Here is a 15,102-nt window from a genome sequence, read left to right on the forward strand (position 1 = left end):
TAGGTATTTTTGTTAAGTTATAAAATAAAATTGTCTACCCTCTCCAATAATATATATAGAAAAATATGTACAGCTCTTCAGGTGAGTGAAAGTGAAGCTATACTTTTTAATATACTTATGGTTTGAAATAGTTTTTTTTCTGTGTTAATGGCATAAATATGGCAAGTGTGTTTACAGAGAAATGGCTATTTTCTCATTAGCATAAGGATAATAGCACTTTGTAATCACTTTGTCTTGTAGAATGATTGAAGATAGTGGGAAAAGAGGAAATACCATGGCAGAAAGAAGACAGCTGTTTGCAGAGATGAGTAAGTATGGAACTTTCAAGGAACATCTGATAGTTACCATTGAACACACAAGGAAGGACTGGAAATAGCCACACAGTCCTTATGACATTTGTACTTTTCCTTAAAATCCTAAATTCCTTGAATAAAATATACATTTGGACATTTTGCCTCCTATAGGAGTTAAGTTACCCAGTGACTCAATGGAATTTGTTACTAGACTATACATTTTCTATGAAATAATAATTTTATGGAGATACACACACACACACGAACACTTGATAAACACAATTTAGTTTCCACATTAATACAGGTAGCATAGTGGCTAAGACACTTGCCTGCTAACCAGACGGTTGGCGGTTCAAATCCACCAGCCACTCCTCGGAAGGAAGGTTGGGCAATCCTACTTCCGTAGTGATACTGCCTCGGAAAAGAGGGGTTGCTATGAGTCAGGTTTGACTCGACGGCACATAACAACAACAACAACAAAACTTTAAAGTGTTTGTTCATCCTTGCACTCTGCAATATCCGGCATATAGATAAAACTAGTGAAATGAGTCACTGAATATCTTACATTCAAAATGATATCACATGTTCATAGGGGAGAGAGGAATCTGGCATGATTACTGGGCCAAACTATAAGCTGTTATTTGAAACTCAACAAGAGGGAGAGAAGGATCCCTGGTGGCTCAGTGGTTAAGCACTCAGCTGCTAACCGAAGAGCAGCGATTGGAACCTACTAGCTGCTCCATAGGAAAAAGATGTGACAGTCTGCTTCTGTAAAGATTATAGCCTTGGAAGACTTATGGAGTGGTTCTACTCCATCTTCGTAGGGTTGCTGTGAGTCAAAACTGACTCAAAGGCACCGGGTTTGGTGTTTTTTGTTTAAAAAGGGGAGAATCTGTTCCACAAGCCAGTTTCTAAAAAGCACATAAGAAGAAAAGAGCTTAGAGGTGACTGGCTGTGCAAAAGGAAGCCAAAACAACACTATATTTACTGACTCCAGCAGAAAACTCGTTCTGTAAAGGCCATTGGTTTATATAAGTGCCTGCCTGCTACATATGTAATTGGTACTGCCTCACACATAGGCCATTTTCTTATTCATAAAAAAAGAAGAACTTGACATTGAGGGGAACACAGACATCTCAAATTCAATGTTGTAAAGAAATAGAAAATAAGATTCTCTTATTGTCTTTTTATCTCTCCTTCCGTGTATGAGGAATGTGGATGAGCAGGAGTAAGTCATAAGCCTTTTTCCTGAGAAGGCAATAGACAAAATTAGGTTTCTACTGAAGATTGGAACTGATGGGCAAGAATGAGGGCAGGAGGAGATAAAGAAAAGTCCCAGATAATAACATTCATATTCCCCTTTATCATCTGCCAATAATCTGGCAGCACCAAGACCATGTTAGAACTAACAAAGAGGAAAGAAAATTAAAATTGATGTGGGGAATCTCAATCATTCTCCTTGCTTTTTCTCTAGGAGTTTTACACTCTCACAGACAGGTCTAAGGTGTCTGGGAGAGTTTCAGCCAAGACATTCCATTTTTCTCGGGCATGTTTGTTTCCATATCTCCACTCCTAACATGTCCAGTCACCTAGAATTTTGACCTTTGTTGATACAATCTAACAGAGCAAAGAACCTGTTAATGACTGCCTGGCCATCAGAAGAAAGCCCAGAACCGTACAGATGTCCTCCTAAATCATAGATTCTTAGACTAAGAAAAGCAAGCAGTATAAACATCCACCAACATCTTATCAGATTTAAAAAAAAAAAAAAAACTATTAACATTGAACATAAAATCTTGGGGTCAAAGCTCAGATGGCCAGTCCTGAAGTCCAGCCCAAGAGCCTCTGTTGACTTAGACGGCTTTGTCTTAGATAACAGGATACAGCAGGAACTAACAGCTGTAACTTAGAGAGAGAACAAGTTAATTACAACACAAGGTTGAAGCCAGGTTTTAAAGAAATGGCATCTTAACTAAAAGTAGGAGTTTTATTTTAACAATATGGAGTCAGGCCTAACAAAGCAAAATCTCTGTCCTCACAACTTGATGCAGTGTGTGGCACAGAGGATACTTCTGTCAGAAACTTCCAACTACATTGCAGATTTAAATTGCCCAACTAAAAGTAGGATGATTTTTATAATCGTAGAAACAGAGCATCTCTAAATCTCTCTTCAAGTGGAAGAGACTTAGGAAAATTGTGCATTGATTTCCCAAATCATAATTTTTATCTTTTTATAGAAACTTCTGAAGGATGTTGTGTAGCTTTATTACACAGTTTTATGGTTTCTCTTGATAAGTGATCAGAATAGTTAAGCAACCTGCAGAAATGGGTGTCTTTCTTCTTTGGGTAGGCTAAATAATAGACCTAGATCTTGACCAAAACAACTGACACATCTGACCTTAACCATTAGTCTGAGCAGCATGCTTAGATCAGCACTAAATAGAACACATTTACATTAAGTGGGGATTCTGCTGCATAAAGCAAAGGACTTGTTTCAAAAGAGGGAACTGATTTTGATAGGTAGACAGTCACACAAAGAGAAGGGTAATCTCATTGAGACTATGTTAAATAGTTGAAAAATATGTTACCCAAGTGTTATCAATGCCCCCAAAAAAGAAAAAGAAACTATTAGGACTGGTACCGAGAGTTGGAAAGTAACTTTTTCCAAGAATCTGTGATGGAGCTGGAAAAGAATGATCCATTTATAAATCTGGTCAGGTTAGATTATCTAGAAACAACTGAGCAAACAGAAGCAGATAAGAAAGTGCTTTGGAAATGACGAGAACAGAGAAGAACAATTGATAAGAAAGTCTGGTAAATTTAATTGATTGCAGCATGTATGTATGTATTCCACATCTACTCTCAGCTCATTACCACCAGGAGCAAAAGCATAAAAGAAGGCCTGAGGAAGAAATGAAAGGCAATGCAATGACTCATAACTAAGCAAAGAAAAACTAACCTTATATTAAAAAGTAGGTGGCCATCTACTTTAATTTGAGAACTTCTGGGTAGGCCACTCTTAAACAAATATTCTCTTCAACATAATGCCCAAATTATCCATTTATTTAATATCTTGCATTAAGACAGAAAAGACTCCAGTTAAATGGGAATGTCGTGCCCCACTTTGGCTTTTCCAGTCATCATATAAGTTTATCAGTTCAAATAAGTTTCTCAGACTGGCTATTAGCAGAATAAAGTGCTTGTTTCTGGAACTAAACTCTCCTCTATTTTTCTGCTCTCAGGCACATGTACTCTGCCTTGAGTGATAGTTACTTGTAAAAATGTTTGTATCTTTCACCTTTGAAAACTCTTTTGGGACAGACCCTCAGCATTTACCTTTGAGTCATACTGTTCACCTTATATGCTGAGTGGATGCTTACCTAAACTCCTATGGGATACCAGATGGGTAGGTTTCAATGAGATGGAAGTGACTGGAAACTGTCTTTAAGAATGCGAAGGGTTATCTAACACGATAAGGAAGGACCTGAGGGGAGTGATAGCACTGCCCTGCATGAGGAGGAAGGGCTAGAAAGGGAAGCTCATGAAGGCACTTAGCAAAAACTGTGGAATTGTTTGAAGGCAGACAGTCCTACTTCAGAACACTATAGTCAGCATGTGTACAGTTGGAATAGAGCTTAATTATCTTGCAGCGTATGCTATGAGTTTTGGGAAGAATGTTATAAAAAAAATCAGAAAAAATGGCATGCACGATCCTGCTGCCACCGACCATGGTTGGTATGAGACTGTTTGGTGACTGTTTCCACTTGCTTCTTCATTTCTCATGCTCCTGAGCCTCTTTCACATGTTAACACTGAGAATCACCATCCCGGACATACTCTTCCCTTTCTGACGTTACCACACTACCTGGTCTCCTGCTTTTTCTGATCACTCTAATTCTCTTTTGCTGGTTTTTAGTACCCTCCAGACCCTGCCATCAGACTTTACTAAAGTTTTATTTTTGACTTATTCTTTCCATATGCAATTTTATTTCCTCCCAGGGATTTACCTCAATTGCTATTTGCTGTGGCTCCCAGGTGTTCAAAGAGTTTCCACAAAACACCTCTCATTCTCACAAGTCAACCTATAAGGGAGTAACCAGTCATCTTTGAGTCAGTTCTGACATATGACAACTCCATGTGTGTCAGAGTAGAACTGTGCTCCATTGGAGAGTTTACCACAATCTCAGTCACTGCATACCCCTTGAATCCTTCTTTGTGGCAGATGTTTTCAATGGGTGGTTTTTCAGAAGTAGATCACAAGGTCTTCCTTCCAAGATACCTCTGAATAGATTCAAACTTCCAAACCTTCGATTAGCAGCCAAGCACATTAATCATTTACACTACTCCTTATCAGGAATAACACCAAAAAAAAAAAAAAAAACTAAACTCACTGATGTTGAGTCGATCCCGACTCATAGTGACCCCTCCTTGGGTTTCCGAGGTGGTATCTCTATGGAAATAGACTGCCCACTCTTCCTTCTGAGGAGTGGTTGGTGGGTTTGAACCATGAGCCTTCTGGTTAGCAGTCAAATGCCTTAGGCACTATGCCACCAGAGTTCCTTTATCAGGCAGGAATAGTCATCATATAAACTTGACCCCCCTTTCAGCAATGCCTCCTCCTTGTCAAGGCTTCTCCTGCTGAAGCGGCTTGTGGTGGATTTAAGCCTGCACTAATGGTGACCATGAAAAAGCAAACATCCGTGCTAAGGCTGCAGTCCCCAGTGTTTCAAAAGCCACTTAGTCTCTGAGGAAATACCACAGGTGCTCTGGGCACTATTTAGAAGTGAAAGAGTATTCCCCTTCTCCATTTTATGCTTCATTTTGCCACCTAGAATCTGAAATAACTGCTCATAGTCTCTACTTAGAAAAATAATCCCAGTCTTGGGCCTGGCCCAGTCAAGTCACATTGCTGCATGGCTATATGTTTGCTAATAATTCCTAAAATATATTATAAGTCTAGTCATGGGCTCTGTATGTACATATCTAACTGCCCACTGAATATCTCCACTTGGATGTCCTATATGTAACTCAAAACTCTGTAACCCCAAAATGGAATTCTTTATCTTTACCTACCTATAAACTTACTTCTCCCTATTGGCATCTTCCACCACTTGTATGTCAGTTTGTCACACTGTGATGCCTTGAGTATTGCTGTGAGGCTGAAGGGTATACCACCAGTATCTCAAATACCAGCAGAGTCACTCATGGTGGACAGGTTTCAGCAGAGCTTCCAGACTAAGACAGACTCGGAAGAAGGAAGGGGACATCCACTTCCCAAAGAATTGGCCAATGAAAACCTTATGAATAGCAGTGAAACACTGTCTGATATATCACTGGAAAATGTTATGAATAGCCCTGAAACATTGTCCAATATATTGCCAGAAGATGAGCTCTTCAAGTCAGAAGGCATTCAAAATACAACTGGGGAAGAGCTGTTTCCTCAGAGTAAAGCTGACCTTAATGATGTCAATGGAGTAAAGCTTTCAGGACCTCCATTGGCTGATGTGGCATGACTCAAAATGAGAAGAAACAGCTGCAAACATCCATTAATAATTGAAACATAGAATATACAAAGGATGAATCTAGGAAAATTGAAAATTGTCAAAAATGAAATGAAACACATAAAGATCAATATCATAAGCATTAATGAGCTGAAATTGACTGGATTTGGCCATTTTGAATTAGGCAACTGTATGATCTACTATGCCAGGAATGACAAATTGAAGAGGAATGGCATGGCATTTATCATCACAAAGAATATTTCAACATCTATCCTGAAGTACAATGTTGTCAGTGATAAGATAATATCCATATGGCTACAAGGAAGACCACTTAATACTATTATTCAAGTTTATGCATCAACCACCAAAGCCAAAAACAAGGAAATTGAAGATTTTTACCAACTTCTGCAGTCTGAAATTGACTGAACATGCAATCAAGATGTGTTGATTATCACTGGTTATTGGAATGCAAAAGTTGGAAACAAAGAAACATCACCAGTAGCTGGAAAATATGGCCTTGGTGATAAAAATAACACTGGAGATTGCATGATAGAATTTTCCAAGACCAACGACATATTCATTGCAAATATCTTTTTTCAGCAACATAATGGAGTACACAGGAATCTGATCAACTATATCTGTGGCAAGAGGCAATGGTGAAACTCAGCCAAAACAAGGCCAGGAATTAACTGTGGAAGAGACCATCAACTGCCCATATGCAAGTTCAAATTGAAGCTGAAGACAATTAAAACTAGTCCACAAGAGCCAAAATATAACGTTGATTATATCCCTCCTAAGTTTAGAGACCATCTAAAGAATAGATTTGATGCATTGAATACCAGTGACTGAAAACCAGAGAAATTGTGGGATGGCATCAAGAACATTATCCATGAAGAAAGGAAAAGGTCATTAAAAAGACAGGAAAGGAAGAAAAGACCAAAATGGATGTCAGAAGAGACTCTGGAACTTGCCCTTGAAGGGAGAGTAGCTAAAGCAAATGGAAGAAATGACAAGATAAAACAGCTGGACAGAAGATTTCAAAGAGCAGCTCGAAAAGACAAAGTCAATTATTTTAATGAAATGTGCAAAGACCTGGAGTTAGAAAATCAAAAGGGAAGAATATGCTTGGCATTTCTCAAGATGAAAGAACAAAGAGAAAAATTCAATCCTCAAGTTGCAATATTAAAAGGTTCTATGGGCAAAATATTGAATGATGCAGGAAGCATCAAAAGAAGATTGAAAAGAAAAGAAGTCACTGCACCAAAAAGAAATAGCTGATGTTTGTCCATTTCAGGATGTGGCATATGATCAGGAACCAATGGCATTAAAAGAAGAAGTCAAAGTTGCACTGAAGGAATTGGCAAAGAACAAGGCTCCAGGAATCGACGGCATACCCATTGAGATGTTTCAACAAATGGATGCTGTGCTGGAGGCACTCACTTGTCTATGCCGAGAAATTTGGAAGACAGCTACCTGGCCAACTGACTGGAAAAGATCCATATTTGTATCCATTCCAAAGAAAGGTGATATCACAGAATGTGGAAATTATTGAACAATATCACTAATATCACAGGCAACTAAAATCTTGCTGAAGACAATTCAAAAATGGTTGCAGCAGTATGGTGACAGAGAACTTCCAGAAATGCAAGCTGGATTCAGAACAAGATGTGGAACAACGAATATTATTGCAGATGTCCAATGGATCTTGGCTGAAAGCAAAGAATATCAGTAAGATGTTTACTTGTGTTTTATTGACTATGCAAAAGCATTCAATTGTGTGGATCATAACAAATTATAGATAACATTGAGAAGAATGGAAATTCCAGAACACTTACTTGTGCTCATGAGGAACCTGTACATAGACCAGCAGGCTGTCATTCGAAGAGAACAAAGGAATGCTGTATGGTTTGAAATCAGGGAGTGCATCAGGGTTATATCCTTTCACCATACATATTCAATCTGTATGCTGAGCAAATAATCCAAGAAGCTGCACTATATGAAGAAGAGTGTGGCAACAGGATTGGAGAAAGACTCATTAACAACCTGCAATGCACATGACACATCTTTGCTTGCTGAAAGTGAGAGTGACTTGAAGCACTTACTGATGAAGATTAAAGACTACAGTCTGCATTATGAATTACATCTCAACATAAAGACAACAAAAATCCTCACAACTGGACCAATAAGCAGCATCATGATAAATGGACAAAAGATTGAAGTTGTCAAAGATTTCATATTGCTTGGTTCCACAATCAATGCCAATGGGAGCAGCAGTCAAGACATCAGACAATGTATTGCACTGGGCAAATCTGCTGCAAAAGACCTCTTTCAAGTGCTGAAGAGCAAAGATATCTCTTTGAAGAGTAAGGTGCACCTAACCCAAGCCATGGTATTTTCAATTGCCTCATATGCATGTGAGAGCCGGACAATGAATAAGGAAGACCAAAGAAGAGTTGATGCTTTTGAGTTTTGGTGTCGGTAAAAAACAACGAAAGTACAATGTACTGCCAAAAGAACTAACAAATCTGTCCTGCAAAAAGTGCAGATGGAATGCTCCTTGGAAGCAAGAATGGCCAGACTTCATCTCACCTACTTTGGTCATTCCCTAGAGAAGGATATTGTTCTGGTTACCCTGTGCTGCTCTGACAAGAATATACTACAAATGGGATGACCTTAACAAACAGGGGTTTATTCTCATACAATTCAGGAGGCTAGAAGTCTGAGTTCAAAATGCCAGGTTCTAGGGGCTGTGTGAAAGCCTCTCGACCTTGGGCTTTAGCTCTGCCTCTTGCTGCCAGCCCACTGAAGCTAGAGGCATTTCTTCACTCAGGCAGCTACTGGCTGCTGAGGCCAACAAGCCCAAGGTCGATAAATAAAATGGCACAGTCCTGATGTTACCAAACCGCACGACAGGCCATTAATTCAAGTCCATTGTAAGTCCCAAGGTCAGCAGAGCCTGGCAGGCTGCTGAACAACAACACGGCTACATGCAGAGTTCAAGCATGCCATAAGCTAGAGACCATTCCTCAAGGCTTCTGCTTATATACAGGAAGCAGACCACATTTCCTAAGGCACCTACTAAGCTGTTCACAGTAGATTCCACCTGAAGTTGATTGCCAGTCTCATCATGGAGAATACTAGATCCAGCTGCCCAGCCACTCAACCAGGCCCAGCCAAGGTGACACACAAAAATTCCACCCCTTGTCAACTTCGCATCTGTACGGATCTTCATTAGGGGCATCTGTACCGATCTCTCTCACTGAGTGGTTCCAGTCCCCTAGTTCCTCTAAGTGGCAACCTCACCCCCTTAGCCTGACAGGCCTCATTCCTCTCCCTCTTGGGCATGGCAGCCCCGCCCCCTCACTCTTGGGCAGCGGCTATGGCTCCATCCCACTGGCCCACATGAACGAGCAGCCCCACACTCCAGAACCAAGTTGGTGAAGGCCTGGCTCTTTGAAACCTAGGGGACTGTGGTGGTTCCACCCCCAAAGGCCTTGGTCCTACCCTTTCAGGCTGAGGCAGCTCTGCTTTCATTTCCTTGGTCTCTCCATTTCTGCCAATTAATGCCCGAGGGCAACCCACTCTGCCAGAAATCCACCTGCCCCCCAAAAAAGCACTCAGGTTTCTTGCTCCATAGGCCGGCCAACGTGCTACTCCATCTCATGCAGTCTCTTCCACCAATTAATGCCTGAAGGCCATCCATTCTGCCAGGAAGCCACCTACCCAGTGGTACCCAGTTTTTTCCTCCATGGGCTGGTAAGCCTGTTGCTATTTAATGCCAGTCTCCGGGCTCTGCTACTGGGGTCTCTCATGCTTGTCTCTCTGCTGGTACCTCTCTGCCAGTGTCTTGGCTCTGCTCCTGCCATCTCTCATGCCATATGCCAGGGTCTCTCTGCCAGGGTCTCAGGTCAAGGACACACTCCACTTCTGTTTCCATATTTTAGGTATCTGTCAGAGCAGCACCCCACTCCCAGTACCAAATTCTGTTCTGGTTACCTAGTGCCACTCTCACAGAAATATACCACAAATGGCATGGCTTGAACAAACAGGAGTTTATTCTCTTACAGTTTGGAGACTTTAAAGTACCAGTTCAAAGTACGAGACTCTAGGAGCTGTGTGAAAGCCCCTCAACCTTGGGCTTCAGCTCTACCTCTTGTTCCTGGCCCACTGAAGCTAGAGGCATCTCTTCACTCAGGCAGCTACTGGCTGTTGAGACTAACAAGCTCAAGGTCAATAAATAAAATGGCATAGTCCCGATGTTACCAAACTACATGGCAGGCCATTATTTCAAGTCCATTGTAAGTCTCAAGGTCGGTAGAGCATGCCAGGCTGCTGAACAATGACATGGCTACATGCAGGATTCAAGCATGCTATAAGCTAGAGATCATTCCCCAAGGCTTCTGCTTATATACAGGAAGCAGACCACATTCCCTAAGGCAACTACTCAGCTGCTCACAGTAGATTCCACCATGAAGATTACCAGTCTCATCATGAAGAATACTACATCCAGCTGCCCAGCTACTTAACCAGGCCCAGCCAAGTTGACACACAACTACCACAGATATCATGCTTGGTAAAGTGGAAGGTGAAAGTAGAATGGCACAGTGGATGCAACGATGGGCTCAGGTAGCAAGGATTGTGAGGCTGGCACAGGACCAGGCAGTGTTTCATTGTGTTATACATAATGTCACTGAGTCAGAGCCGACTCTACAGCACCTAACAACAACATTGTCATGTTAGCATAAGGTGTATATCTAAGCATCATCCTTGAGCCCTGAACTCCATTTCTTTCTTCCCAATCTCTCTCTCTCTCTCTCATACACACACACACACACACACACACATCTAACCAATCATCAAGCATGAAAGAATTCAGACTCTGGGTTCATATGCTTCATCTTTATCCTATAAATATTTGCTGAAAGAATATTTTAAGTGAATGATATATTTAATAATCTAAATGACTACATAGAAAGTTGTAAATTATCAAAAGGTAGAAGGTAAAATATGAGTGAATTGTGTAAAACTATTAAGAGTATTATTGTTGTTTGCCGTGGAGTCGGCCCTGACTCATAGCGACCCCTCCTTGGGTTGAAGCCCTACTCTGTGACAGGCTCTGTGGTAGACATAATGCCCAGAATGGATATGGAACTGAACATCTTTTGCCTCAAAAAGTCATGAGGAGGCTACCTCCTCAACTAAGGTTAAGCAGTATCACTATGGAAGCTGATTGCTCAACCTTCCTTCCGAGGAGTGACTGGTGGGTTTGAACTGCCAGCCTTCTGGTTAGCAGTCAAGTGCCTTAGGCACTATGCTACCAGAACTCCTATTAGCGTATTATAAAGGTAAAATCCAAAATTACGGTAAGGATGTATATAGGTAAGTAAACATGGATGAATGGACAGATAGATGGATGGATGGGTGGATGGAGGAGCTAATATCCCTTTATAAGAAAGTCAACTAGACTATTAGATCAGGAAGAACAACATAGGATAAAAATGAACCTTAATTTCATCAAAATATTGACAAAACTCTTAGGTTATGCATGTGTTAAAGAAATATGGGTCAACGTAAAGTTGGATAGATCTCTAGGGAGCATCATATTCATGACTACAAGAATAATTTTTGTGTCAGTCTACTTGGAAGAGGGTCTCTAGTGGTGTATTAGAAGGCTCTGTTCTTAGCTCTGTTCAGGTCCTTGGTTTTAATCAATGACTTGAATGAAGATACAGAAGACACACAACTACTCCCAAGGCAGGCTATGGATTTATGGATTTTCTTAAGAAGAGACCACACATGTAAAATTGAATTAAGTTTGTAACTTTCTCAGACAGAGATGAAGTTTATTTGAAACAAGGTGAATAAAACAGAGTAAGAATCTATGCTCAGCTCAGCTTCTTTTGATCCCAGAATCCATAATGGATGCTGCAGTTGCCACTTATATTCTTAGTATGATGCTATATCTGAAAAGCTAAATTTTATTGCTCACCACATCCCTTTTAATATCCGGGGCTTACATCATCAGCCAGGAAGAACTTACACAAATAAGAAACATTTGCAGATGTCCATACCCTTTCCTTATTCTTAAATAAAACACAGGGTCAGTTCAGTCCATGTAGACCTCAGGCAGGGGGGCACAGTCAGTGTGCTCCTGCCCCTAAGTTGCATCTCTACCTCCCTCTATACTGCATTCAAGAGAGGATGCCGGTATTCAGTGTCGCTTTGCTAAGTTCCCCTAAGATTCCTGTTGGGGTGCAGTGGTCCCAAGTTACTGTCCTAAGAACTTAAAGTCTTGTTATAACTAATAAACATAGCTTTTGCTGCATCACAGTCCTTTTATACCTTCAGCTTAAATCAGTACTCTAGAAGACTTTATACAAATAAAGTGTCATTGATGTTTTCTTTTAAGGGATTAATTTCAGATGTTAAGGTTCTCTTGGTTCTTAAGCCAATAAACTCAGGACCAATGAAACTAAATCCTCATCCAAGGGGAAAAAGCAGTTAGCCTTCAGGTATTGCTGCTGGTTTCTCTGTCACTGGTTATGCAGCGTCCTAAAAAGCTCATTTTCCCACATGAGCCTTGCAGATTTACAGAGGACATAAAACAGGGAAGGAAATGCCAGTGACAAAACTTCAAAAGATATCAGAAAGGCCTGAACAATGAGCCAAAACTTAAAAGGAAAGAAATTAACCAGGTAAATATAAAGTCCCACACCTACGTCCTGGTAGCTGTCTTCCAAATTACTTGACAATGGGTAAGTGCTCCAGTGTAGCATCCATTTGTTGAAATATCTCAACAAGTATTCCATCAATTCCTGGAGCCTTGTTTTTCCCCAATCCCTTAAGTGCAGCTTTGACTTCTTCCTTCAATACCACAAGTTCTTGATCACATGCCACCTCCTGAAATATTTGAACATCGACTTTTTAATTAACTGCAAGGTCAATAAGAGTCAACAGAATGAGTTACTTATTAAAAATAAGATTGCACCAATAAGTGTCCTTATCAAAGTAGTAATACTTGCTTTCTATATAGCCTATTCAGAAGAAGCAATAGCTATGGCATTTAGATTCAGTTTCGTAATCTAATTGTAAAGAGATGCTAGCCAACCATGGAACAGGGTGATTAGAATGTTTAACGGATCTCAAAACCCATGTCTGATGATAAAGAGAGTGATTATACAACTTCCATGTATTAAAGCCCTACTACGTGACAGAATCTGTGGTAGACATAATGCCCAGAATGGATAGGGAACTGAACATCTTTTGCCTCAAAAAGTCATGAGGAGGCTACCTCCTCAACTAAACTTTAAACTCCATAAGGACAGGACATCATTTTCAGATGTTTGAGAAATACATTATCACATGACAGGGAGAAAAGATTATGGGCCAGAGGGGAAACTGGGTCAAATGAGTTGAAGTTATAAGAAAGCAAATTAAATCTTAAATACAAAAAGAAATTTATATCACTTATTGTTGCTCAGAGATGGTACAGGAAGCCTTTTAAGGAGAGCCAAACCCAAAACCAAACCCACTGCCACTGAGTCAATTCCCACTCATAGCAATCCTATAGGATAGAGTAAAACTGCCTCGAGGGTTTCTAAAGCTATAAATTGTTAGGGAAGCAGACTGCTACATCTTTCTCCCACAGAGCTGGTGGGTTCAAACCACCAACCTTTCAGTTACCAGCGGAGCTGTTTTTACCACGGGGCCACCAAAGCTCCTTTTGAGGGCCATTTACTGTTAATTAAGTGCTCAATATGTGCAGTTGTCAGCAGTTCAAGCCCACCAGCTGCTCAGTGGGAGAAAGATGTGGCAGTCTGCTTCTGTAAAGATTAAAGACACCCGAGACTATGACTCCTAGTAACCCTTCAGGTCTGGAATTGAACTCACTCCTGTGGCTTCCAGCCAAACAATAGGTATAAAGGGTGAACAGTAACATCAGGTAGATACACTCGTTGGAACGATCAATCATGGAAGAAGAGAAGGACAGTATTTGCACAGGGAAATAGCTCAGGAGTCAGGAATGCATAGGAAAGAGGGATGCAAGGAAGAGGTGTCTACAGGGAGGAAGTAGGAAGAGAGTTGTTACGTTGTGGGGAATTGCAGTCAATGTCATGAAAGAAAATGTGTATTAACTGCTGTATGGAAAATGAGTTTTCTCTGTAAACTTTCACCCAAAACACAATAAAAATTAAAAAGTAATAAAAATCAGGGGGGAGGGAAAATTAAATCCTTAGAAACCCTTTGGGGCAGTTCTACTCTGTTCTATCTCTATGAGTTGGAATCAGCTCGTGACAATGGTTGGTTTGTTTTTTGATATGCAGTTGAATAGTGCAATGTTAAGTCTCTAGGTTGCTAACCCAAAGGTTAGTGGTTCAATTCTACCAACAGATACCTCAGAAGAAAAGCCTGGTGAAGTCTTCTGAAAAAAATCACCCATTGAAAACTTGATGAAACCCAGTTCTACTCTGACACATATGGGGTCACCATGAGTTGGAATTGACTGGAGGGCAGCTGCTTTGGTACAGTCATGACCTTACCTATATTACAAGCTAAACAGTAAGGTAGATACTATTATCTACATTTTCCATGTGAGGACATTGAGACATAATATAAACTTGTCTAAGTTCACACAACTTGGAAGTAACAACTAAGGTTTATTGACCCAAAAGTTAATTTATTTTCACTAAATTATATTATTCCCTCACATTGGAAATAATTCTACATGGTCATTGGCTAAATGTCCACCTCTTGAGAGCATTTTTAAGGAAATTTCTCCATTGGGTGGAATTACTTCTTTGATCTTTCAAATGGCTCAGTATCAGTGAGCCTGTTTGTCAAGTAACACACTTTCACAGGAATGAATGTTTAATAATCTGCCTCATAAAACCACAAAGTAATAGACCTATTGACAACATTTTAAAATTAATCTAAAGAGATCAGTTTGAGTTGAGGGAATGTTAAATCCTCTCAGTGAAGAATGCATGCTAATTCATCCTGAGTTTCATTGGGAAAGCAGTTAATTGGCTTCCTAATATAATTGCTTCTAGGCCAGTTCACTTATTTGCTACCCTAACTATACTATTCTGAAGCATTTATCTAACACACACTCCTAGTACACCACTTGTAGAGAGAAAATTCAATACATGTCAAGTCATAATATGGACCTTTATATCTGTTATGAACCATAAACATGGTTGGAAGTCTGAAAGAGATGAGTGTAGTTTGGAGCTTGGCCCTCAGGTCTGGGAATTGGGGGAGGGACTTGAAGAAAGCCAGATACTTAGAAGTGGGGAAGAATAGACATCT

At 40.3% G+C, this 15,102-nt stretch overlaps 1 protein-coding gene across 1 annotated transcript in view; it reads left to right on the top strand.

The window, feature by feature from the left end:
- Positions 1-241: 241 nt before the first annotated feature.
- DTNA (dystrobrevin alpha) overlaps positions 242-15,102 on the top strand; it is a 141,567-nt gene continuing 126,706 nt past the window's right edge. Inside the window, exon 1 of the mRNA XM_007945637.2 lies at positions 242-308. Within this exon, the coding sequence (XP_007943828.1) occupies positions 242-308 (67 nt within the window). The remainder of the gene's footprint in view (positions 309-15,102) is intronic.

The sequence above is a fragment of the Orycteropus afer genome, unplaced genomic scaffold, assembly GCF_000298275.1.
Source record: "Orycteropus afer afer isolate SDZICR_OR568_19922 unplaced genomic scaffold, OryAfe1.0 scaffold00141, whole genome shotgun sequence".
Lineage (NCBI taxonomy): Eukaryota > Metazoa > Chordata > Mammalia > Tubulidentata > Orycteropodidae > Orycteropus > Orycteropus afer.